At 36.4% G+C, this 20599-nt stretch overlaps 1 protein-coding gene across 1 annotated transcript in view; it reads right to left on the reverse strand.

Annotated features, from left to right (window-relative positions):
* Positions 1-20599, reverse strand: part of SMC2 (structural maintenance of chromosomes 2) — a 59262-nt gene that overhangs the window by 34343 nt on the left and 4320 nt on the right. Inside the window, exons 4-14 of the mRNA XM_004471642.4 lie at positions 17559-17681; positions 16359-16397; positions 14907-15017; positions 14696-14740; positions 8516-8749; positions 8199-8348; positions 4874-5107; positions 3178-3337; positions 2619-2736; positions 1374-1512; positions 891-1010 (exon numbers count right to left, since the gene is read on the reverse strand). Coding sequence (XP_004471699.3) covers positions 891-1010; positions 1374-1512; positions 2619-2736; positions 3178-3337; positions 4874-5107; positions 8199-8348; positions 8516-8749; positions 14696-14740; positions 14907-15017; positions 16359-16397; positions 17559-17681 — 1473 coding nt within the window. The remainder of the gene's footprint in view (positions 1-890; positions 1011-1373; positions 1513-2618; positions 2737-3177; positions 3338-4873; positions 5108-8198; positions 8349-8515; positions 8750-14695; positions 14741-14906; positions 15018-16358; positions 16398-17558; positions 17682-20599) is intronic.

Below are 20599 nucleotides of genomic sequence, written 5' to 3' on the forward strand. Positions count from 1 at the left end.
TTTAGACTCGTGTTCCTGCTCCTTACAACATGCATACAGATACAACTGCATTTTGAAATCACTTTCATTTAAGGCTTCTCAATTTCAGGAAGGACATTCTACATTCACATTTCCTTTTTTAGGTTGTAAGTATACTTTGGTTTACTGTTGGCAATTGTTAATTACAGGTACATGTCTAGGTTTTGTAAAACCGGCTTTTCAACTCACATATTTAGAATGACTGCTCAATAATAAACTGCAGTCTCTGCTGCACATTATGATTTCCTTCATGTTTTTACCCAGTGTATACAACCACAATAGTCTTTCAAATGTTATTCCCTGAAACTGAACTCAACCTGAACACATGTTTTTTCACTAGTAGGCATACCATTTTAGCTCCAATCCAGCAGCTGACTGGGTATTCCAGTCACTGGCTAAATACGCCCACAAGCTAGATGGTAATCTCTAGAATAATGATGAATGCTTTCCATGATGGTTGTCAATGTGGGCAGTTTAAGTATGTCTAGCATGAAAGGAAAACAAAAAGCAAAAAACTGAAGAATTGGGATAGTAATCTATAAACTCAATTCTAATAACTATTTAGAAATCAAAAATATAACATATAGTACCACCTGATAGTCATGTAACTTGCCTGAGGTATAAAGACATTATAATACTAGACTTTTAAGTGTCAAAGGGAATTCAAATCTTCTAACATTTCTCTTCTATTGCCACCTAATTTCACAAGAGCCAATCCTGGTGTTGTTTCTCTTTTATCTTACTCTTTTTTATGACTACCAACATATTTAAAAATTGTGTGGGTCTGCATATGATGGATGTCCCCAAAAGGTCTTGTTAATGGCCTCTAATAAAAAAATTTTAATGATACAGATTAAATAAATTAGACTTACAAGATTCTGAGCGATTCTCAGAGTTTCTGGAGCAATACATCTGGCTGAAATTTTATTGAGTGGAATTATAGTGTATCGACGCTTCAATTCTCCCTTTTCTAGTAGTTTTTTACCAGTGACCTAAAACATCATGAATTTGAAAAGCATAACATTACTAAAGAAGTCAGAAAAACTTCACATGGAAAGAATGCAGTTTAGGAATCCAGAAAAGGAAAACTTAGTATCTTCTACATTGTATATGTAAAAATTTAAGACTGATAATATGTATTCTTGGTTCCTGAGTAAGCAAGAGACTTCCTCTGGAATATAGCTATCAAAGAATCATTAACTGGATAGTTTTATTCTATAAAGACAAGCAAACTTAGAAGAAACTTAAAACATCAATGAAGAAGCCAAAAAAAAAGAACAAAATTTTTATAACAGCACATGATTTTACACGCTAAATAGTTACTTTTCAACTTTCTTTAATGGGAATTAATTTACCTCAGTGTCTACTACAACATTGTACAGTCGTTCTCCAGCCACTAATTCTAAAGCTGTGGTTGCGGAAGTATCTTTTACATTAATCAGAGAAGCAACAAGTCCTTTGACACAATTTCTATTCCAGTTCTTCTCTGGATCCCTAAAATTAAAAAAAGTCAAGAAAAATGGATCCTAGATAAGAAAACAGAAGTTTACTAGTCAAGAGGTCTTTCTGATAATCCAGTAAATGACAAAGAGAAGAATCACATACTTTTAACAATAAAACACTTAAAAATAGCCCAGACAGCTATTACTTTTTAATAAATGAAAATTTCAGTGTAGATTACCTTTACATTGTAACAAAAAACTGACATTCTAATCTTTGTAATATACATGGTTACTATAAATGTTCTATTAAAAAACCCATGTATTGGGAAGCGGACTTGGCCCAGTGGTTAGCGCGTCCGTCTACCACATGGGAGGTCCGCAGTTCAAACCCTGGGCCTCCTTGACCCATGTGGAGTTGGCCCATGCCCATGTGCAGTGCTGATGCGTGCAATGAGTGCTGTGCCACGCAGGGGTGTCCCCCGCGTAGAGGAGCCCCATGCACAAGGAGTGCACCCCGCAAGGAGAGCCCCCCAGCGGGAAAGAAAGTGCAGCCTGCCTAAGAATGGCGCCACCCACACGGAGTGCTGACACAGCAAGATGATGCAACAAAAAGAAACAGATTCCAGTGCTGCTGACAACAACAGAAGCAGACAAAGAAGACGACGCAGCAAATAGACAGAGAGAACAGACAACCAGGGTGGGGGGAGGGGGTACGGGGAGAGAAATAAATAAATAAATAAATCTTTTTAAAAAATAAAATAAAAAAATTAAAAAACAATCTGCTCTACAGTACCTTCACATAAAAAAAAAACCCATGTATAAAACAAATTGTCCAATATAAATGTAGATATTAATGATAGTATAATTTTAAAGAAACTTCGAATTGAAATTAAATTCCCCTTATTTTGGTGGTCTTAATTTAAAATTAGTGGCATCGCTAGCTATTAAATTTCATAAGAATTCCTCCTTCCAACCTTTGATACATTTTGATAAATGTCTGAGCAAAAAAAGAAAAATACCAATTAAGGAAAAATAGCTTGTAAATTTTTACACACATATTTTTTTTAGGAGTCAACAAATTTTTCAGATAGCATCCTGCTTAAATAAAAACATACTTTGGTTATTAACATTCTAATGTTCAAAGTTTAAATTTCTTACTTGTATGCAAACTGAAGATTGGGAAATCTGGCCAAAAGAGCTTCAAATGTTTCTTTCAGTCTACTGATATCACGAGACAGCTGCCTACGCTTTTCCAACAGGCCTTCCTCCTTGTTTTCTGAACAGTAAACCAGAAGTAAATGGAAACTAAGTTTTAGAGACTGAAATATTCTACTGTTTTAACGAAAATATTAATAACCCATTTCCAACACATTACTAAGAAACAAAACATAAATTCCTGAAAAGCATTAAAACATATATAGCTTTGAAATTTCTATCAAATGTCCAGTACACATTATTTCCAATAACACAATTTTTATTCCATGAAACAATATACAGATTGAATACATATCAACATAGAAATATACAAATGACATTTTTGTGCTTTTAAGCAGCACTTCAGAGAGGTTAAAGTAGTAAATTCTTTACACTGAGCTCTCAAAAATTTAAAGGGCTATTTTATAGTTAGATGTTTTTTTACTATAGTCTTTATTTCAGTTAGTTTTTATCAAAAACCACTATATCCCGCTGGTTTCATAACATGTCATTAAACGCAAACCTTCATAATTGAGTTTTCTCATTTCAGTTTCAAGTTTTTCTTTAAGTTTCTTCACAGCTTCTAAAGCTTCTTGATCTTTCCTGTAGCCACTATCCATCTTCTTAACTTCAGCTTGTTTGGTCTTTAACTCTTGTTGGGCATGTTTCAATTTCATCTGAGCCTAGGAGAGGAAAATGCAAGAACAGATGAAGAATTTGCTAGTAATTAAATGGCCACAGCTTCAGATCGGACATTGAAAAATAACCATTTTGCCTCTAAGATTATTTCAACAGATCAATCATTTACCAATATTTTCTCCTAAAAAAAAATCTATGCAGAATATAAACATAATCTTAAAATCATTAAATAATTGACAATTTAAGTTCATACTTTAATAGTTATAAACTATGATATTAATAGAGCTCAAAAATTCTATTAAAGAATAACGTTTACTGTTGGTTAAATTAAAAAAACATAATGGAGGGAGTGAGTGTAGCTCAGTGGCTGAGCACATCCAAGGTTCCAGGTTCAATCTCTGGTACCTCCTAAAAAAAAACAAAAGCACAATAGAAAGCGCAAATCACAAGTTCAGTGCCTTTCTTTTCCACTTATGTGTGCATATGCCTATTTGTGTGTTTTTTATTTTCTAACAACAATCAAGAATCTGTATTCAGTAATGAGAAATAAGAAAGGGAAGCTAAAATAACGGAAATTTATACTAAAGGAATCTGAAACTTAAAATTTGAATAATTAGGAATTAAACAAATGAAGTTTATATAATAGAGCACTGCTTCTTAAAATCATGAACTAGTAATCCAATACCAAGATGCATGTATCCTCCTCCTGAAACAGAATGGGTTTATCCCAATTCTCATGAAAAATAAGTTAATAGAAAATCTGTAAGCTTTAAAGTTTTTTTACTTGATTTCTTATAAATTTTTCAGTGACCATCACCTCTAAATGAAAAAGTAGCAAATATAACAGAAAAAGTTGAATAGGATTAATACACACACATTTATGCAAATATATTTTTAAAGTTGAGTCCACCCTTAAATAAAAGAATCAAAGTGTTCATGTATATATTTATATATACATACCTTTGCCTGCAAAAGAACTGTGTTCACAGAATTCTTAGCTGTACTACCTATACAAAATTTGAAAACCATTACAACATACGACAGAAGCCACTGAAGATTAAGTCAGAGAAAGGAGACCAATGACGGGAAGGTGGACAAATGGTAGGTAGAGGCTTCTCCTAGGAAGATGCTATGAAGTGTCAGAAACAGGTTTTAAAAAATAGGTATGAAAGGTTATAGAAATGGAGAGGAAGGTTTTGTTTCCCTGTTAAAGCTTAAAAGTTTACAAGACCAATAAAAGCAAATAAAAACCAGCTCAAAAAGATGAGAATAAATTGACTAAAATCCAATACTTCATACAATGCATCAGAACAAAACATTTATTGCACTTATAAAATCAGTTAACCTATGAAGGTATTTCATGTTTTTCAGCATCTTGATAAACTAATATCATCAATACTTAGAACCAACATATTTGAATTTCATTAAATTAGGTGCTACAGAGTGGCAAAAAACGTAAACAAGTTCCTTGACTTTGAACTGATTATTTTCAACATTTTATAGCAACTGCCAAAGTTACATGATATAAAGTAGCTTCTCAACACAAATACAATCACATAGTGCTTAATATCTATCTTTACCTGTTTGGCTTCTGTCTGAGCTTTACTTATATCATTTTTACAGGCCATCATTTGACCAGCAAGAGTTGCTTCTGCTCCATCTTCATTACTTGACAGGCCGGCAGAAACAGCATTGAAGTGCTGCTGTGCAGTAGCCAGAGCTTCAGCATCTTTATTACTCGCTTCTTGAAGGGCATTCAGTCCACCTGTTATCTTTTTAACCTCTTTTTCCTTTGCTGCTAAAGTTTTAGAGTCCTTTAGGAAAAAGTGTTTCAAATTAGAAAGTATTATATTTTAAAGACACATCCATTTTCATACATATATATGTTAAACATAGCAATGTGAAGTGGCTTTGATAATAAGGAAAATAATTAATCATAACTTTAAATACTGAATTCCCATTTTGAATTTAGCCTCTTGATTTTGGAGATAAGTGAAGGTCTTATCCCGCTGGAAATAGTTTCATTCCATGTTATAGTTGATTCTAGGAGATAATCTGAGTTAATGAATAAGTGCAGATTTAAACAAACCCAATGAAGAAACTAAAAATCAGTTTCTAAAATTGTATTAATAGACTAGCCAGCCTAAACTAGGTTAAAGGTAGAGATTTTATGATTTTATGTGCATGCATATGAAAATACTTTGTAAAATATTAAGGGCCATAAAATTAAGTAATCATGGGAACCACATTATTAATACCTAACATCTTTTAAATAATAGAGGTAATTGACACTATGCAAGATACCAACACTGAAAGAAAGTAAATAACTAGCTATCTAGTTTGCATGAAAGTGACAAGAAATTCTTGATTTATTCATGACTAATCATCAAACATCTATTAGGTGCTTACTTTATACCAGGCACTCTTAGACATTAAAGATATAAACCAAAACCCTATCTCAGGAAGCATATATTCCAGGGTGGAAGACACATAATAAGTAACCAAAGCAAGGTAAAGGGACACAAAGTGATGGGGACAACTATTTTAGGAAGAATAATGAGGGAAGGCCTTGGTGAGATGACAGCTGAGGGATGGTCTGAAAGAAAAGGAGTGGCCAAGCAAATATGTGGAGGGCACTATCCCTGGCAAGCCCTGAGGAACATGTTTGGGTGTTTGAGGAAGTGGCTGGAGCATAGTGCGCAAGTAGTCAGAGCTCCAGGAGTCATATCATTGAAGGTCTTGTAGGCCATGGTAAAGACTAAGGATTTTATTACACATGGGATTTTGAAACTCATTGAAGGTTTATAAGTACAGAATCAACATGATTCAATTTATGCTTTAGCTTCTATAATGAACGCAGACTAGTGAGCAGAAAGAAAGTAGGGTGACCAATAAGAATTTGGATATGTCCAGTTTTAGACTTTTTTTATTAATCATCAGGTAAAACTGTTAATTGCATACTTGGACGAACTGATCTAGAATTGAGGGAGGATATGATGACTTCCCAAACCTAGGTATGGACTGGGAAGGCATCAACATACAGATAGTATTTAGAGCTACAGAGCTGGATAAGGAACAAGTGCACACAGACGTAGACCTGAGGGTTAACCCTGGGCATGCTAACACTTACGAGATCAGGAAGAATAAAGGAATCTAGAAAAGGAGATTAAAAAGAAACAATCAGTGCCATTGTATGAAGCTTACGGATCTGGCAGGATTAAGGCTCATAAGACTTAGAGCGCCATAAACCTGATACATTTTATCCATTCTTTAGTCAATAGTTATATTTCTGTGCAAAAACATCTAATAGGATAGTATAAAGAAATATTTTGCTTTCATGAAATTAATTTTTCAGTGAAAAAACAAATATTACGTATTTTCACTGGGAAAAGAGGCTTACCCTTAAGAGAAGTTCCAAAAGCTACTGTCACACATCTACCCATCTACCTGCATAGGAGACTATATACTTGAGTCCTGTTATAAGGACCTATTCCTGGCTGCTATGCAGGCTACCCCCTCTGCCTTTGCAACAGATTCTATTTTGCTCTCATGCTCTCATCTGCTAAGGCACCTTGATCTAGCAATTTCCCCATTTCTCCTGAATCATAAATTTTGCCTTTTCTATTAGATTGTTCTCATTAATATGCAATCATGTTATTATTTATTCCATCTTAAAATTCTATGTCACTTTCCAGTTCCCCATTTCCCCTTCCTTCCACAGAAAACTTCTCAAAAGTATCTTCACTTGCTCTTAAATTTTTCTTCTTTTGTTTTGTATTAAACACACTGTAATCAGGATCTCACAGGCCCCTTTTCCCTGAAACAATCTTCAAATGGCCTCCAGGACACCTTACTGGCCTTGTTTCCTCATATCTTACTAACCGCTTTTTCTTAATCTCTTTGCTTGTTCTTCCTCATATACCCTAATCTCTAAATGTTACAGTATTCCAGGATTCAAACCTTAGATCTCTTTCCTTATACATACTCGAAACAATTGGTAATCTTATCTTTATGCATCATCTACACATTGATGACACTCAAATTTATATCTTTAGCTTGGATTCAATATGCATATATTCAACTACCTTGTCACCATCTCCATTCAGATGCTACAGGGACCTCAAGCCTACTATATTCAATAGCCCACTCAGACCTATTCTTCCCCATCTCAGCTAATGGCAACTCCATATTTCTAACTACCAAAGACAAAAATCTTAGCGTTATCTTCACTCCTTTCTAGCTCTAATACCCAACAACCAATCTGTCAGCCTCTTCTGTTAGATCTACCCTGTATATGCACATCAAGTTTTACATCTTCCCACTATTCTTTTCTACCACATTTATCCAAAGGCTATCATTTAGACCACCTACTAACTGGATTCCCTGCTTCTTCCCTTGGCCCCTTAGTTTATCCTTAAAATAAGAGCTAAAACAGTCTTGTTAAAAACATAAACAATGTCACTTCTCTGCTCAACCAATGCCAGTGGCTTCCCATGTCACTTGGAATAAAGGTTAAAGTCTCGCAAAACTCGACATAAGCCTGTACCCCCTTAACACTCTGCATTGCTACTATTCAGTGCTCACCAGCTACACTGATAATGCTTTTCCAAAATGACAGGCCCTTGGGCAACTGCTGCTCTTTCTGCCTGAAATACTTCAACCCACTGCACTCCCCACCCAATCTACCTATCTCGCTCATTCTCTGATTTCCTACAGGTCTTCAAATATCACCCTAACAAGGGCTTCGATGGCTATCCAATTTGGATTCTAAACTCCATTCCTCTTAGGTACACAGTGGTTGTACCCTAGGACAAACAACTATAACTGCAACTGGCCCATAGTAGGCAACTCAATAAATATTAAATGGAAAAATATACACTAGTGGCAAATTTCTTATTTGCTTACCTCAACCATATTTTTTTCCAGCTCTTTACGTTTGTTTTCCTCGCTTCCCAGATTTTTTTTCTTGAGATCAAAGGCACTTTGAGATTTAGTATTAACTCGCTGAGCCTCTGCAAGAGCATCTTCTAAAGAACGTAGTATACCTCCAATTTCCTATAATCAAATGCATCCAATTTTACATTTTTTAAAAAGCTATTTCAGTATACTACTTTAAGATTCAACTATTTAATAAGGAAGACAATGCCCAGGAAATCTTCAATACTTGTATAAAACAGTAAAATTTTTTTCACACTAAAGTATGTCATCTGTAATGTTCTGACCTTATCTTTTCTTTTTTCCAAATCTTCTATTTCATGATTAAGTGCTTTTATTTTTTTATCATTCTCAGACAACTCTTCTTGAAGCTTTATAACTTTATCCTGCATTTCCTTTAACTCTTCAGCTGAGCGTTCTTTGGTATTTTCAGCCAGTAAAAACTGATATGCAATATATAAACGACTCAAATGTTCTATTTCTCTCATTACTTTCTGATACTCCAAATAGGAAGATCTTTCCTAAAAGAAAGAAGTCATCAAAAAAGGATAATTGAAAAAATACATATTTTTAAACTAATTTGGAAAGAAACAAACTATACCAATATGTATCAAATTCCCCATTCTTTGATATAATAGATTTAGTCTTAGATTAAATAATCATTAATTATAAATTTTGGGAAACTTTAAGTAACATTAGGAGAACTCTGCCTTTCTAGGGAGCACTATACCATCTATAATGAATCCTAAAGGGCTATTTTTTTTCTACTATACAATCAGTTGGGATTAACTAATAAACTACATAAGGTTCAGACTGGTGGTACTAAGAAGCCTACAAAGCCAACCTACACACCATCAATGATACTACTTAATGTATCTTATAGTAGTATTGTCAAGATGCCTACCCAATATTCATTCATTTAACTATTTACAAATACTCACACATTACTAAACTTGATTCCCAAAACAACCTAATATGGTAGACAAAGTAACAATTAAAATCCCTAATTTGCATGTGCAGAAACTAAAGTTCTGAGTGATTAAGTGACCTGTCCAAGTTGTCAGATCAGAAAGATGTGGCAAAATCAAATCAGGTGGAGCAAGATGGCAGCGGAGTAAGGAGCTCCTAGAGTAAGCTCTTGCTACAGGGCAGTTAGCAAACACTCAGAGCTCTCTGAAGCAAGCTGAAGCACCTGTTTGGGGGTTCCAGGAGACCAGAAGAGCATCCTGCAACATCCTTGAAGGAGTGGAAGGAGGAGATTGCCCATCTGCAGAGAAGACTCATAAATTGAGTGCTCCACGCCACAGAGGCTGGTGCCCAGTCTCCACTGGAGGCACAAGCCGCCTCAGGAGCTGTTCTGAGGCTGGAATTGAAAGCTCCACTTCCCAAAAATGGGGGAGGAAGAGACGGTTGGGCACCAATTTCAGGTATTGATGAGTAAATTCAGCGGGCTAGATTATAATCCTGAGAACAACTAAGGTTTGAGCCTGTCCAAGTCAGAAAGAGGCCAGTAGCCGAGATCTTAACTCCACACCTGGCACAAGGGGCAGTGGGACAGACTGAAAATCACAGTGCTGGCAGGGACTGGTTTCTTTCCATCCAGATCATATTGCAGCTTTAGCCTGGGCCCCAGAGCCACCTCCAGCAGGGAGGAAGCTACAGGGCCCTAAACCAGCCTCTCCGGGTAACTGCCAGCCAAGTGGGGCTGGTGACTGTTCTACTCTGGTGGCCCGAGCCCCCAGGGAGCTTTCTGTGGCTGGAATTGGAAGCTCGATTTCCCAGATACAGGGGAGGAAGAGACGGTTGGCCGTCAATTTCAGCTACTGGTTGGTGGACTTGGTTGGCAGAGATATAACCCTGGGAATAGCTGGGGTGTCAGCTGGCCCAGGTCAGAAAGAGGCCAATAGCTGCCATTTTGACTCTGCCCCCAGCCTGAGGAGAAGCCGGCTGACTGAAACTCTCAGTTTCGGCAAGAACCAGTTTCTTTCACAAAGATCAGCCTGCAGCCCAAGCCTAGGCTTCGGCTCCGTCTCTGGCAGGGAGAAGGCTGAGGAGTCCTGCAAGAGCCTATACAGGTAACTGCAGATAACTATGCTGGCACAGATTGAAAATCAGAAGTCTACCAGGGCAACTGCGGTATTCTTGGACCCACACTGAACCGACTGTTGCTCACAACTGCAGCTCCATCCCCACCCTGGGCAGGGAAGAAAGGGATGTAAACCTTCATCAGTCTCTCTGGGCAACTACAGTCTACACCTGCACTTGGATTATTCCACACAGCTGTGATTCTGTCCCTACCCCTGGCAAAGGAGTAAGTTGGAAGAAACTTCAGTGGTCCCTGGCGCAATGAGGGCAGCTTGAGTCTCCACAGCTTACAGCACCAAAATACAGGCTTGGCTCCTACTGCACAACCAGCAAGGGAGAAAGGATAGGAAGCCCTAAACTAAAGAGAAAAACTGTACCCAGAAAAAAATACTCTAGTAAGCTAGATGTGAAGACACCAACCAAAAATTACAATCAACATCAAGAAACAGGAAGCTATGGCCCAGTTAAAGGAACAAGATAAGCCTCCAGATGACATAAAGGAGTTGAGACAACTAATCATAGATGTTCAAACAAATCTCCTTAATAAATTCAATGAAATGGCTAAAGAGATTAAGGATATTAAAAAGACAATGGATGAGCACAAAGAATAATTTGAAAGCATGCATAGAAAAACAGCATATCTTATGGGAATGAAAGGTGCAATAAATGAAATTTTAAAAACATTGGAATCATATAATAGCAGATTTGAGGAGGCAGAAGAAAGGATTGGTGAGCTTGAAGAAATGGCCTCTGGAAGTGAACATACAAAAGAACAAATGAAGAAAAGAATGGAAAAATTTGAACAAGGTCTCAGGGAACTAAATGACAGAAAAAGGTGTGCAAACATACTTGTCATGGGTGTTCCAGAAGGAAAAGAGAAGGGAAAAGGGGCAGAAGGAATATTTGAAGAAATAATGGTAGAAAATTTTCCAACCCTATTGAAGGATATAGATATCCATGTCCAAGAAGCACAACGTACTCCCATCTGAAAAAATCCAAATAGACCAACTCCAAGACACATACTCATCAGAATGTAAAAGGCCAAAGACAAAGAGTGAATTCTGAGAGCAGCAAGAGAAAAGCAATGCATAACATATAAGGGATATCAAATAAGATTAAGTGCTGATTTCTCACCAGAAACCATGGAGGCAAGAAGATGGCGGTCTGATATATTTAAGATACAAGAGAAAAACTTCCAGCCAAGAATCTTATATCCAGCAAGACTGTCTTTCAAAAATGAGGGCGACATTAAAATATTCACAGATAAACAGGAACTGAGAGAATTTCTAAGCATGAGACCAGATTTTCAGGAAATACTAAAGGATGCGCTAGAGGCTAAAAAGAAAAGACAGGAGAGAGGGGCCTGGAAGAGAGTTAGAAATGAAGATTATATCAATAAAAGTAACTGAAAGTATCAAAAGTGGTGAAAATAAAACATGACAGATGAAACTCAAATAGTCAGGAATAAACTTAACCAATGATGTAAAGCACTTGTATTCAAAAAACTGAAGCTCAATATTAAAACAAATCAAAAAAGCCCTAAATAACCGGAAGAATATTCCATGATTATGGATTGGAAGACTAAATATCATTAAGATGTCAATTCTGGGAAGCGGACTTTGGCCAGTGATTAGGGCGTCCATCTACCACATAGGGAGGTCCGCGGTTCAAACCCCAAGCCTCCTTGACCTATGTGGAGCTGGCCCATGTGCAGTGCTGATGCGCACAAGGAGTGCCGTGCCATGCACGGGTGTCCCCACGTAGAAGAGCCCCAAGTGCAAGGAGTGCGTCCCGTAAGGAGAGCCGCCCAGTGCGAAAGAAAGTGCAGCCTGAGCAGGAATGGCGCCACACACGGAGAGCTGACACAGCAAGATGACACAACAAAAAGAAACACAGATTCCAGTGCTGCTGACAACAACAGAAGCGGACAAAGAAGAACACACAGCAAATAGACACAGAGAACAGACAACAGGGGTGGGAGATGGGATGGGGAGAGAAATAAATAAAAATAAATAAATCTTTTTAAAAAAGTCAATTCTACTCAAATTGATATACAGATTTAATGCAATCCTGATAAAGATTCCACCAGCATTAAAGAAAAAATTGAAAACACAATCATTAAATTTATTTGGAAGGGTAAGGAGTCCTGAATAGCCAGAAACCCAATAAAAAGGAAAAGTGAAGCCTCATCTCCAGACTTTAAATGATAAGACCTACTTATAGTGGTAAAAACAGCATGGTACTGGCCTAAACACAGACACAATAGATCAATGGAACCAAATTGATGGTTCAGAAACAGACCCTCACATGTATGGTCAAGTAGTTTTCGACTAGCCTGTCAAACTCGCACAGCTCGGGCAGAACAATCCATTCAACAAATGGTGCTGAAAGAATTGGATATCCATAAATGAAAGAAGGGAAGAGGACCCCTCTCTCATACCTTATCCAAAAATTAACTTAAAATGGATCAAAAAACTAAAAATAAAGGCAAGAACCATAAAACTTCTGGAAGAAATTATTGGAAAATATCTTCAAGACCTGGTGGTAAATAGTGGATTCTTAAAGGATAGAAGAGGAGGACTGAGTGGACTACTGATGTTTAATGTATAATTAGCTTTACTGTAAAAGTATAGAAATGTATAGTGGATGGTAACACATAGTGAGTAACAACTAGTTTATAAATGGGGATGTGACTGAAAATGGTAGTCTAGTTATGTAAATGCCAATTGATAGAATGCTAGAGAATAATCTAGGAGCTGAATAGCACAGTAAACCAAAAGGTGGATGAGAATTATGGTTGATGGTACAGATGCAAGAGTGTCCTTTGTGAGCTAGAGCAAATGTATATCACTACTGCAGGGTGTCAGGAATGTGGAGAAGCATGGGAAAAATACAGCTGAAGTGACTTACAGACTGGTTAGTAGTAATAGTATATTCTTGTATCTATGCAAAAGATGTACTGTTGATACTGAGGCAGTAATGAAAATGTGAGCCAAATGTACAGTATGGACATGGTAACAATCAGATGATATTATTTTATCTGTAGCAAATGACACACCACATTGTGGTGTGTTGATGGAGGGTGTTGTTTGGGAATTCTGCACATGGGCATGACTGTTTTAGAAGTTTACAATTTCAGGCATAAAATATATATTTAAAAAATAATAATAGGGTGAGTTGAGGAAAAAACACACCAAATGTAAGATAAGGACTACGATTAGTAGTAAGATTTTGACAATATTCTTTCATAATCTGTAACAAATGTCTCATGACAATGCAAGGTGTTGGTGGAAGGCTGATGTATGGGACCCCTGTATGTTATGAATGTTTGCTTTATAAGTCACAACTTTTATTATATACTTATTGTTTAAGTATGTTTATATATAAATGATATAAAGATAATAAGAGGATCGGATGAGGGAAAAATACTTTGGTTAGTAGTAATGTTTTGACAATGCTCTTTAATCATTAGTTAAAAAGGTTTAACAACAGTGCAAGTTATTGGTGGTAGGGTGAGTTATGAGAGCCCTGTATCATGTTATATATGTTTGTTTTATAAGTTTATAACTATTATTATACACTTATTGTTTATGTAAGTTTATGTATGAGTGATATATTTTAATAAATTTAAAAAAAAATCAAATCAGGCATAAAACCTAGGTTCAAACTCCTGAACTAGTGTGTTGTTTTTTTTTTTGACTAAACTTTATTCAAAAGAGGTATCTTTACAATCACGATTTTTCAAATTTTCTCAGTAACATTCATACTACTATATAGATTAGAGAACAGCTATGTGCAGTACAAAATTTTAATGAGCATTTAATACATTCCTAAATGGGTATCTTTAAAAGCAATATACTATAAATCCATTTTTTTACTATGTAATAAACACTCGTGCAACACTGACAAACTGTATGAAGTCAAGCAGCTATAATAATTATACAGAGAAAACCACTGTTTCAATTCCTTTCACTTACAAAATGCCTTGACAGCAGTAATTGTAGCAAAAACTCTTGGAATCTACTTGCCCTATCAACAAGGAATACTAAGAATGCCAAATATTTTTAAAATGTTGTTCCAGTCAATTCTAATTACCTAGGAAAAATTCAGACATGCTTCTCTCACCAAAATCAGACATATCATTTTCTAAGATCATAAAGTGAAGAGCAATCACCAAAATCATTATGACTTGAGAGATAAGAAGCAAATATCCCTGCAAAGAGAATGCTGGGCTATGGAGTACCACCTAACTTCATCTCATACCAGAAAAAAAAAATTCCTGAGAAGTGAAACACTCTCCATTCCTATACATGTTATCTTGGACCCTTCACCTATTTTGAAAAACATTCTAGCTGGCTGTCCTCTTCATATAAAATACATACCTCTTTTAATTTTTGAATGGTTGGAGTAATCTCTTCTTCAAGTATCTGGAAAATAAAGGAAAATCAGTATTTTCAGTATGTAAAGTACTATTTTAAAAAAGTTGAAGACTGGAAAACTGAATTGAAAAAAAAATTTCCCTCTTCAAAGCACAGAAATTCTAGGCGCAAAATTTTATACTCCTCCAAAAATGTTTTAAATAAATTTAATTACCGTCTTAATTTCTTTCAGCTTAGCTTCCTTTTTTTCTATAGTTTTCTGGGCAGCTATTTTTTTGTATTCATACATCCTGGTTCCAGCTGCTTCTTCTATCATGGATAAAATCTGGAATGACAATTTGTCTGGTTTGAATTTATCCGAAATATCATTTATGGCCTTGACTTCAATAAGCATTTTAGCAAAATAATGGTCCAAATGGACCATAAAAGTTAAATAGATAAAAATGGACCTATTAACCATAATCCTTACAACACATAAGAAGTATTTCTGCATTTCAATTTTAAAATCACACTTGCTGGTCTACTGAGTTTCCAGAGTACCACTCTCTTTTAAAATTGAAGTCAGTAATTCCTCCCCCTCTTTTCCTTCAATTACAAATCTAAAAAGAATAAGAAAAGGGTTAGACCATTCGGCTTTAATTTTGAAAGTTTCTACTTAAAACTCTTCCAAGTCAGGCTTCAGCCATTCTATACCATCCAGGATGAAGCATGGCATAACATTTACATCCCAACTGTGGGACAGTCTTTAAGAACTTCGGCAAGTAACTTAAACTTTTCTGTGCCTCTTTCTTCATCCATAGAATAGTGATAATAGGGATCTAACATTAGGGATAATAATAAAGATAATAGGGATACTGAGAATTAAATGAATAGTGCACATGTAAAGCACACTAAAAGAGGCAAATATTAATCATTTATTATTTTAGAGAAAGGACAATTTTGCCAATTTTGCCGTTTTTAAGAACAGTTATAATCAGCTTTGTTGAGTGTGTTCAGATAATAACATGATGACACTCAATTGGACAGCCAACTACTGAGGCTGCTACTCACCATCAATTCCTGTCTCAAGAAAATCCCTGCTTCAAGATAGAAATCAAAACTACTTTGATTTCTATGTATTTGGCAGTTCTCAAATTATATGTTTTGCCCTAAGACATTATATAAAGAAAATAAATATGGTTCATATTTAAAGCAGACTAGTATTATCAATGTTCTTATTAGCAACTCACAGAAATGAGTAACCTCTCAAGAAGCTTCGTTGTTCTACAAAATAGTCAGTCCTCTGTAATAACTACTCAAGGGGATCCAAAAGAAAATTAAGTCCTAATGCCCTAAGAAGTCCATCAAATGTAATGAACTTATCTCCTATGCATCTACCATCTAGATGTGCCATGTAGCATCTTCGAGAAAATTGTAAAGAGAGTCCCCCAATTTCTTTTCTGTAGGGTTTAACTCTAACATGGAACACCAGCTGAGAAAGGATGCTTTATACAGTCAAAATTTCTCTAAATATATGACACAATGCCACATATGTATACATACATATATGAAGCAATGTTTCCAAGAATTTTAATGAAGAAAGAAATTATGTTAAAAAATCGGTAGTCTATAAGATAAAACAATACCCATAATCACTATTTTTACTGTCCATAAATAGTATTCTTACCTCTGGAGGTTTCATATTCAATACTTTTGTAATTCGACCCTGAAAATAAAATGGCAAACTTACTATAATGATAACAAATTACATAAAATATAAACTATGAGTACTGGATACTTATCTGCATTGAAAGTATATATATATAATATATCAATCTTTTTGCAGTTTTCTTCTGCCTAAATGAAATGATATTTCTTTTATTAGATTTGAGACCTTACAATTCTATAATTTTGACACATTGCTATTCACTTTCTCACCGGTGGTATAAATTAAATGATACAGTTATTTAAATGATAGAAATGACACAGCTTATGAAATGATACAAAGTTAACTCAGACCAGGTTTCTGTGACAGTTACTATTAACGATGTAGAAGTATCTAGTTCTAAAATAGGTAAGTATATAAATAAATTTTCACATAATTACTGAACATCTTTTAATGTTTTGGAATGACAGTCCTTCAAAATAATTTCTAGAAATAAATGACATACCACTAAACCTGAAATAGAATAAAATGATTCATTTCAGTGCCATAATACTGGCAACTTCATTTGTTACACCCACTACCCCATCCCTCCTTATAAAAGCACACCCAATTCTCAGAGAATCATTACTTAGGATTTAGATTCATTTGAGGTAAATTTTTAGCTTTGAAGTTGTGATGTGGTAAAAATATTTTTGTTCTGATGCCATCATCTTGCCATTAACTATACTGTGAGTTAATCAAAGGCTAGCTGGATGGGTCAAGTGAGATCATGTAAGTACAAGATAATGGCAGTCCCTACTTTTCATTTCCAAAAGTCTCTAATGAAGAAAGTTTTCAAAATTTAATATATACTTGACAACTACCAAAACTTTGATATTCAAACTCTATTACAAAAAGATGCTTTAATACTTTTATAAGAACATGAGAATTTTGTAAACGTTTTTATACTGAGTACATATTATTCTTGTAGTAAGAAAATAAAAGCCAAAGAAAGTTGCTTCTAGACGTCCTCAAAATTCAGATGTGTACATTATTTTAGACACATCAGCAAAAATAACTAAACCACATTTCTTAACAAATGCCAAATGCCCAAACACCGGCAAAATAGTAAATAAAAAATGGAAAATCCAAAGAAGGTGATGTTTCTCCTATTGAAATAATTTAAAACTAAAAGATTTTTATTTTTTATTGACAAAACCAGATATAAAGACAACAAATTACCTGCATGATGAGAAAGTGAGGGTTGTTAACATTAAGACCAACAGAACAGAAAAGATCCTGCACTCTGGTGTTGTTCGCATTGACTCCATTGATTAGATATTTATTTCTGCCACCAATAACGACCTAAAATTAAAACAGCACTTTAAAAGATTTAAATGAACATGAACATCTTGTGCCAGGATAAGATCCCCAAGGATATTATCTCTCATTTATTTGTGTATCCAACAAATGGTAATCAAAATCAATCCAAGGTAAATCGTGGAAGAGTAGCATGGTCAAAAAAACTTCTATGAGCGAAAGCCTCTATGGACAAAATCTATAAGGTGGAAGGGTGTAAATGTACAGTGAATGGGCCTGACAATGGAGCAGTGATGCTATTGGGTTGGGCGATGCTGGCTTTTGCGGGGGCGGGGGTGGTTAGGGGTTGCACTGTCCATGAACTGGGGAAGGGTCAGGGGAGAAGCCAGATAAACAGGATTTGCGGGTATGTGGTTGAAACTACCACACTGGGAATGTTTTTTTGGCAAATACAGCAGGGGTGGGTCACTGGTTTAGGGTGTTAGATGTGCGGTCATGCAAGACAGGGCCCATCTAGGCTTCAAGGGAGTAGGAGTGTTCATCCAGTCATAGTGTATCTTATAAGAGGGTGGAGACCCACACATTTAACATGAAGGTGTTAAGACTCCCATCCTGGGAAATCCTGCTATGTTCTGAAATGGAGGGGCAGGAGTATCTCTAGAGCATAAGCAGTGCCTACTAGATGAGGACAGGCCAGTATGATAAGCCCTCAATGTTGCTGCAAAGAACTATGAATCTTGTTTTTCAAGGAATGAAGCTTGGTGGTTGCCATAGGTCCTGAGAGAAGGGGGAGAAGGGAATAGAATAGATGGAACATGGGCATTTTGGGGCCTTGGAATTGTTCCACATGATCTTGCAATGATGGATACAGGCCATGTTAAATTTCATCAAAATTTATTAAAGTGTATGGCCCAAAATGTAAATCATAATATAAATCATTGACCATGGTTAGTAGCAATGCTTCAGTATTTGCACATCAAATGTAACAAATGTACCATCTGCATGTAAAATGTTATTAATAAGGGAAAGGAGAAAAGGGGGAGGATGTTGGGTATATGGGAATCTCCTGTATTCTATATGTGACTTTCCTATAACCTAAAGCTTCTTTGAAGACAAAATGAAAAAAATAAGACACTGGGGAAATAAATGGAAGAAAATGCAAACGTACAAATAAGACAACAGATCTTACAGTAATGAAAGATGCAATGTTAAAATTTAATTTATTTTTAAATTATTTAAAATGTTTTAATTTTTTCTATTTTGTCATTTTAAAAATTATCATTAATTCATTTTCTTATTAATTTTATTGTTATTTTGTTGGCTTCATTTTTTTTTTGAAAGGGAAATTTTTTTTATTCATTTTTTTAAAATATTACATTCAAAAAATATGAAGTCCCATTCAACCCCACCGCCGCTACCCCCCACTCCCCCCACAGCAACACTCTCTCCCATCATCATGACACATCCATTGCATTTGGTAAGTACATCTCTGGGCATCGCTGCCCCTCATGGTCAATGGTCCACATCATAGCCCATACTCTCCCACGTTCCATCCAGTGGGCCCTGGGGGGATCTACAATGTCCCGTAATTGTCCGTGAAGCACCACCAAGGACAACTCCAAGTCCCAAAAACGCCTCCACATCTCATCTCTTCCTCCCATTCCACGCACCCAGCAGCCATCATGGCCACTTTTCTGTTGGCTTCATTTTTAAAGAAGTTTTGGATCACAGAAGGGTTACAACTGTGGCAGGGGAAGATCATTGGTGTGGGTATCAGTGATAGTGGATATATGGGAGGAGGTTCGCCTGGGGCATACCTATAAAGCATATGAATGAGTTCAAGTGTTCATGGGGCATTGTCACTGTGGGTGGAGATCCATACAATAACAAAAAGAGTATCCAATTCCCATCCTGGAGAGCTCCGCCATGTTCTCTAACAGGATGGCAAGAATTCCGAGTACAGGGACAGTGACTAGTGAAAGAGGATGGACCATTTATGGGCCCTTAATATTGATGACTGTACTTATGAACCTTTTCTTTTGAATTGAAACTTAGCCTAGTATTTTAAATTGCCGAAGAGTTACCCCCTGCGAAGAGCCTCCTTGTTGCTCAAATGTGGCCTCTCTCTAAGCCAAACTCAGCATATAAATGCATTACCTTCCCCCACAACTCCAATGTAGGATGTGACTCTCAGGGATGATCATCCTTAGCACTGAAGGATTACTACCAAGGACCAGCTAGCAATGCAACTGGAAAAAGACCTTGACCAAAAGGGGGAAAGAGTAAAGACAAATGAGTTTATATGGCTAAGAGACTTCATAGTGAGTCGGTAGGTCATTCCTGAGGTTACGCTTATAGACGCCTCAGCAGAATCTGATTACCACAGGGAATACTGCCCCAAATTGCAGGGCTACTGAGGGCACTGGAGACACCCAGACACTATAGGCAGGGCTGACAGCTGAGGAATTTGCCAGTGGTCCCTACTTTGGAACGTATGCTCTCTCATGTGACAGAGTTGGACTCAGTTGTGGTTTCCCTACACATGGCTCTTCTATTCCTTCTATTTGACCCTAGTTAGTACTACAGTTGATAGGTTTATGTCCAAGAGACTTAAATCTATGTGCTTTTCATGTGCCAATCAGGCCCTGAATCTCAACAGAGTTGCAACACCTACTATCCAGTTCATTGGACTCATCCAGGACAACTAACAAGGAAAGGATGATGGACAACGAGCATCCCAAGAAACAGAGAGTCTACAACTGCAAGCAAGATAGTCCCATCCATCTGCCCCATGGGATCTGAGCCCCGTCTCATTTAGTGTTACCACCATTCCAGAATTCTCAGGATTAAGGGATGAAAAATGGACCAGAGTAGACTTACTGTTATTCTACTAGAACAGACTTACTGTTATCCTAGCAATGGAAGAACATTTATTGTTGATGTGGAGGCAGTGGCCACTGGAG

The sequence above is a fragment of the Dasypus novemcinctus genome, chromosome 8 (assembly GCF_030445035.2).
Source record: "Dasypus novemcinctus isolate mDasNov1 chromosome 8, mDasNov1.1.hap2, whole genome shotgun sequence".
Taxonomy (NCBI): domain Eukaryota; kingdom Metazoa; phylum Chordata; class Mammalia; order Cingulata; family Dasypodidae; genus Dasypus; species Dasypus novemcinctus.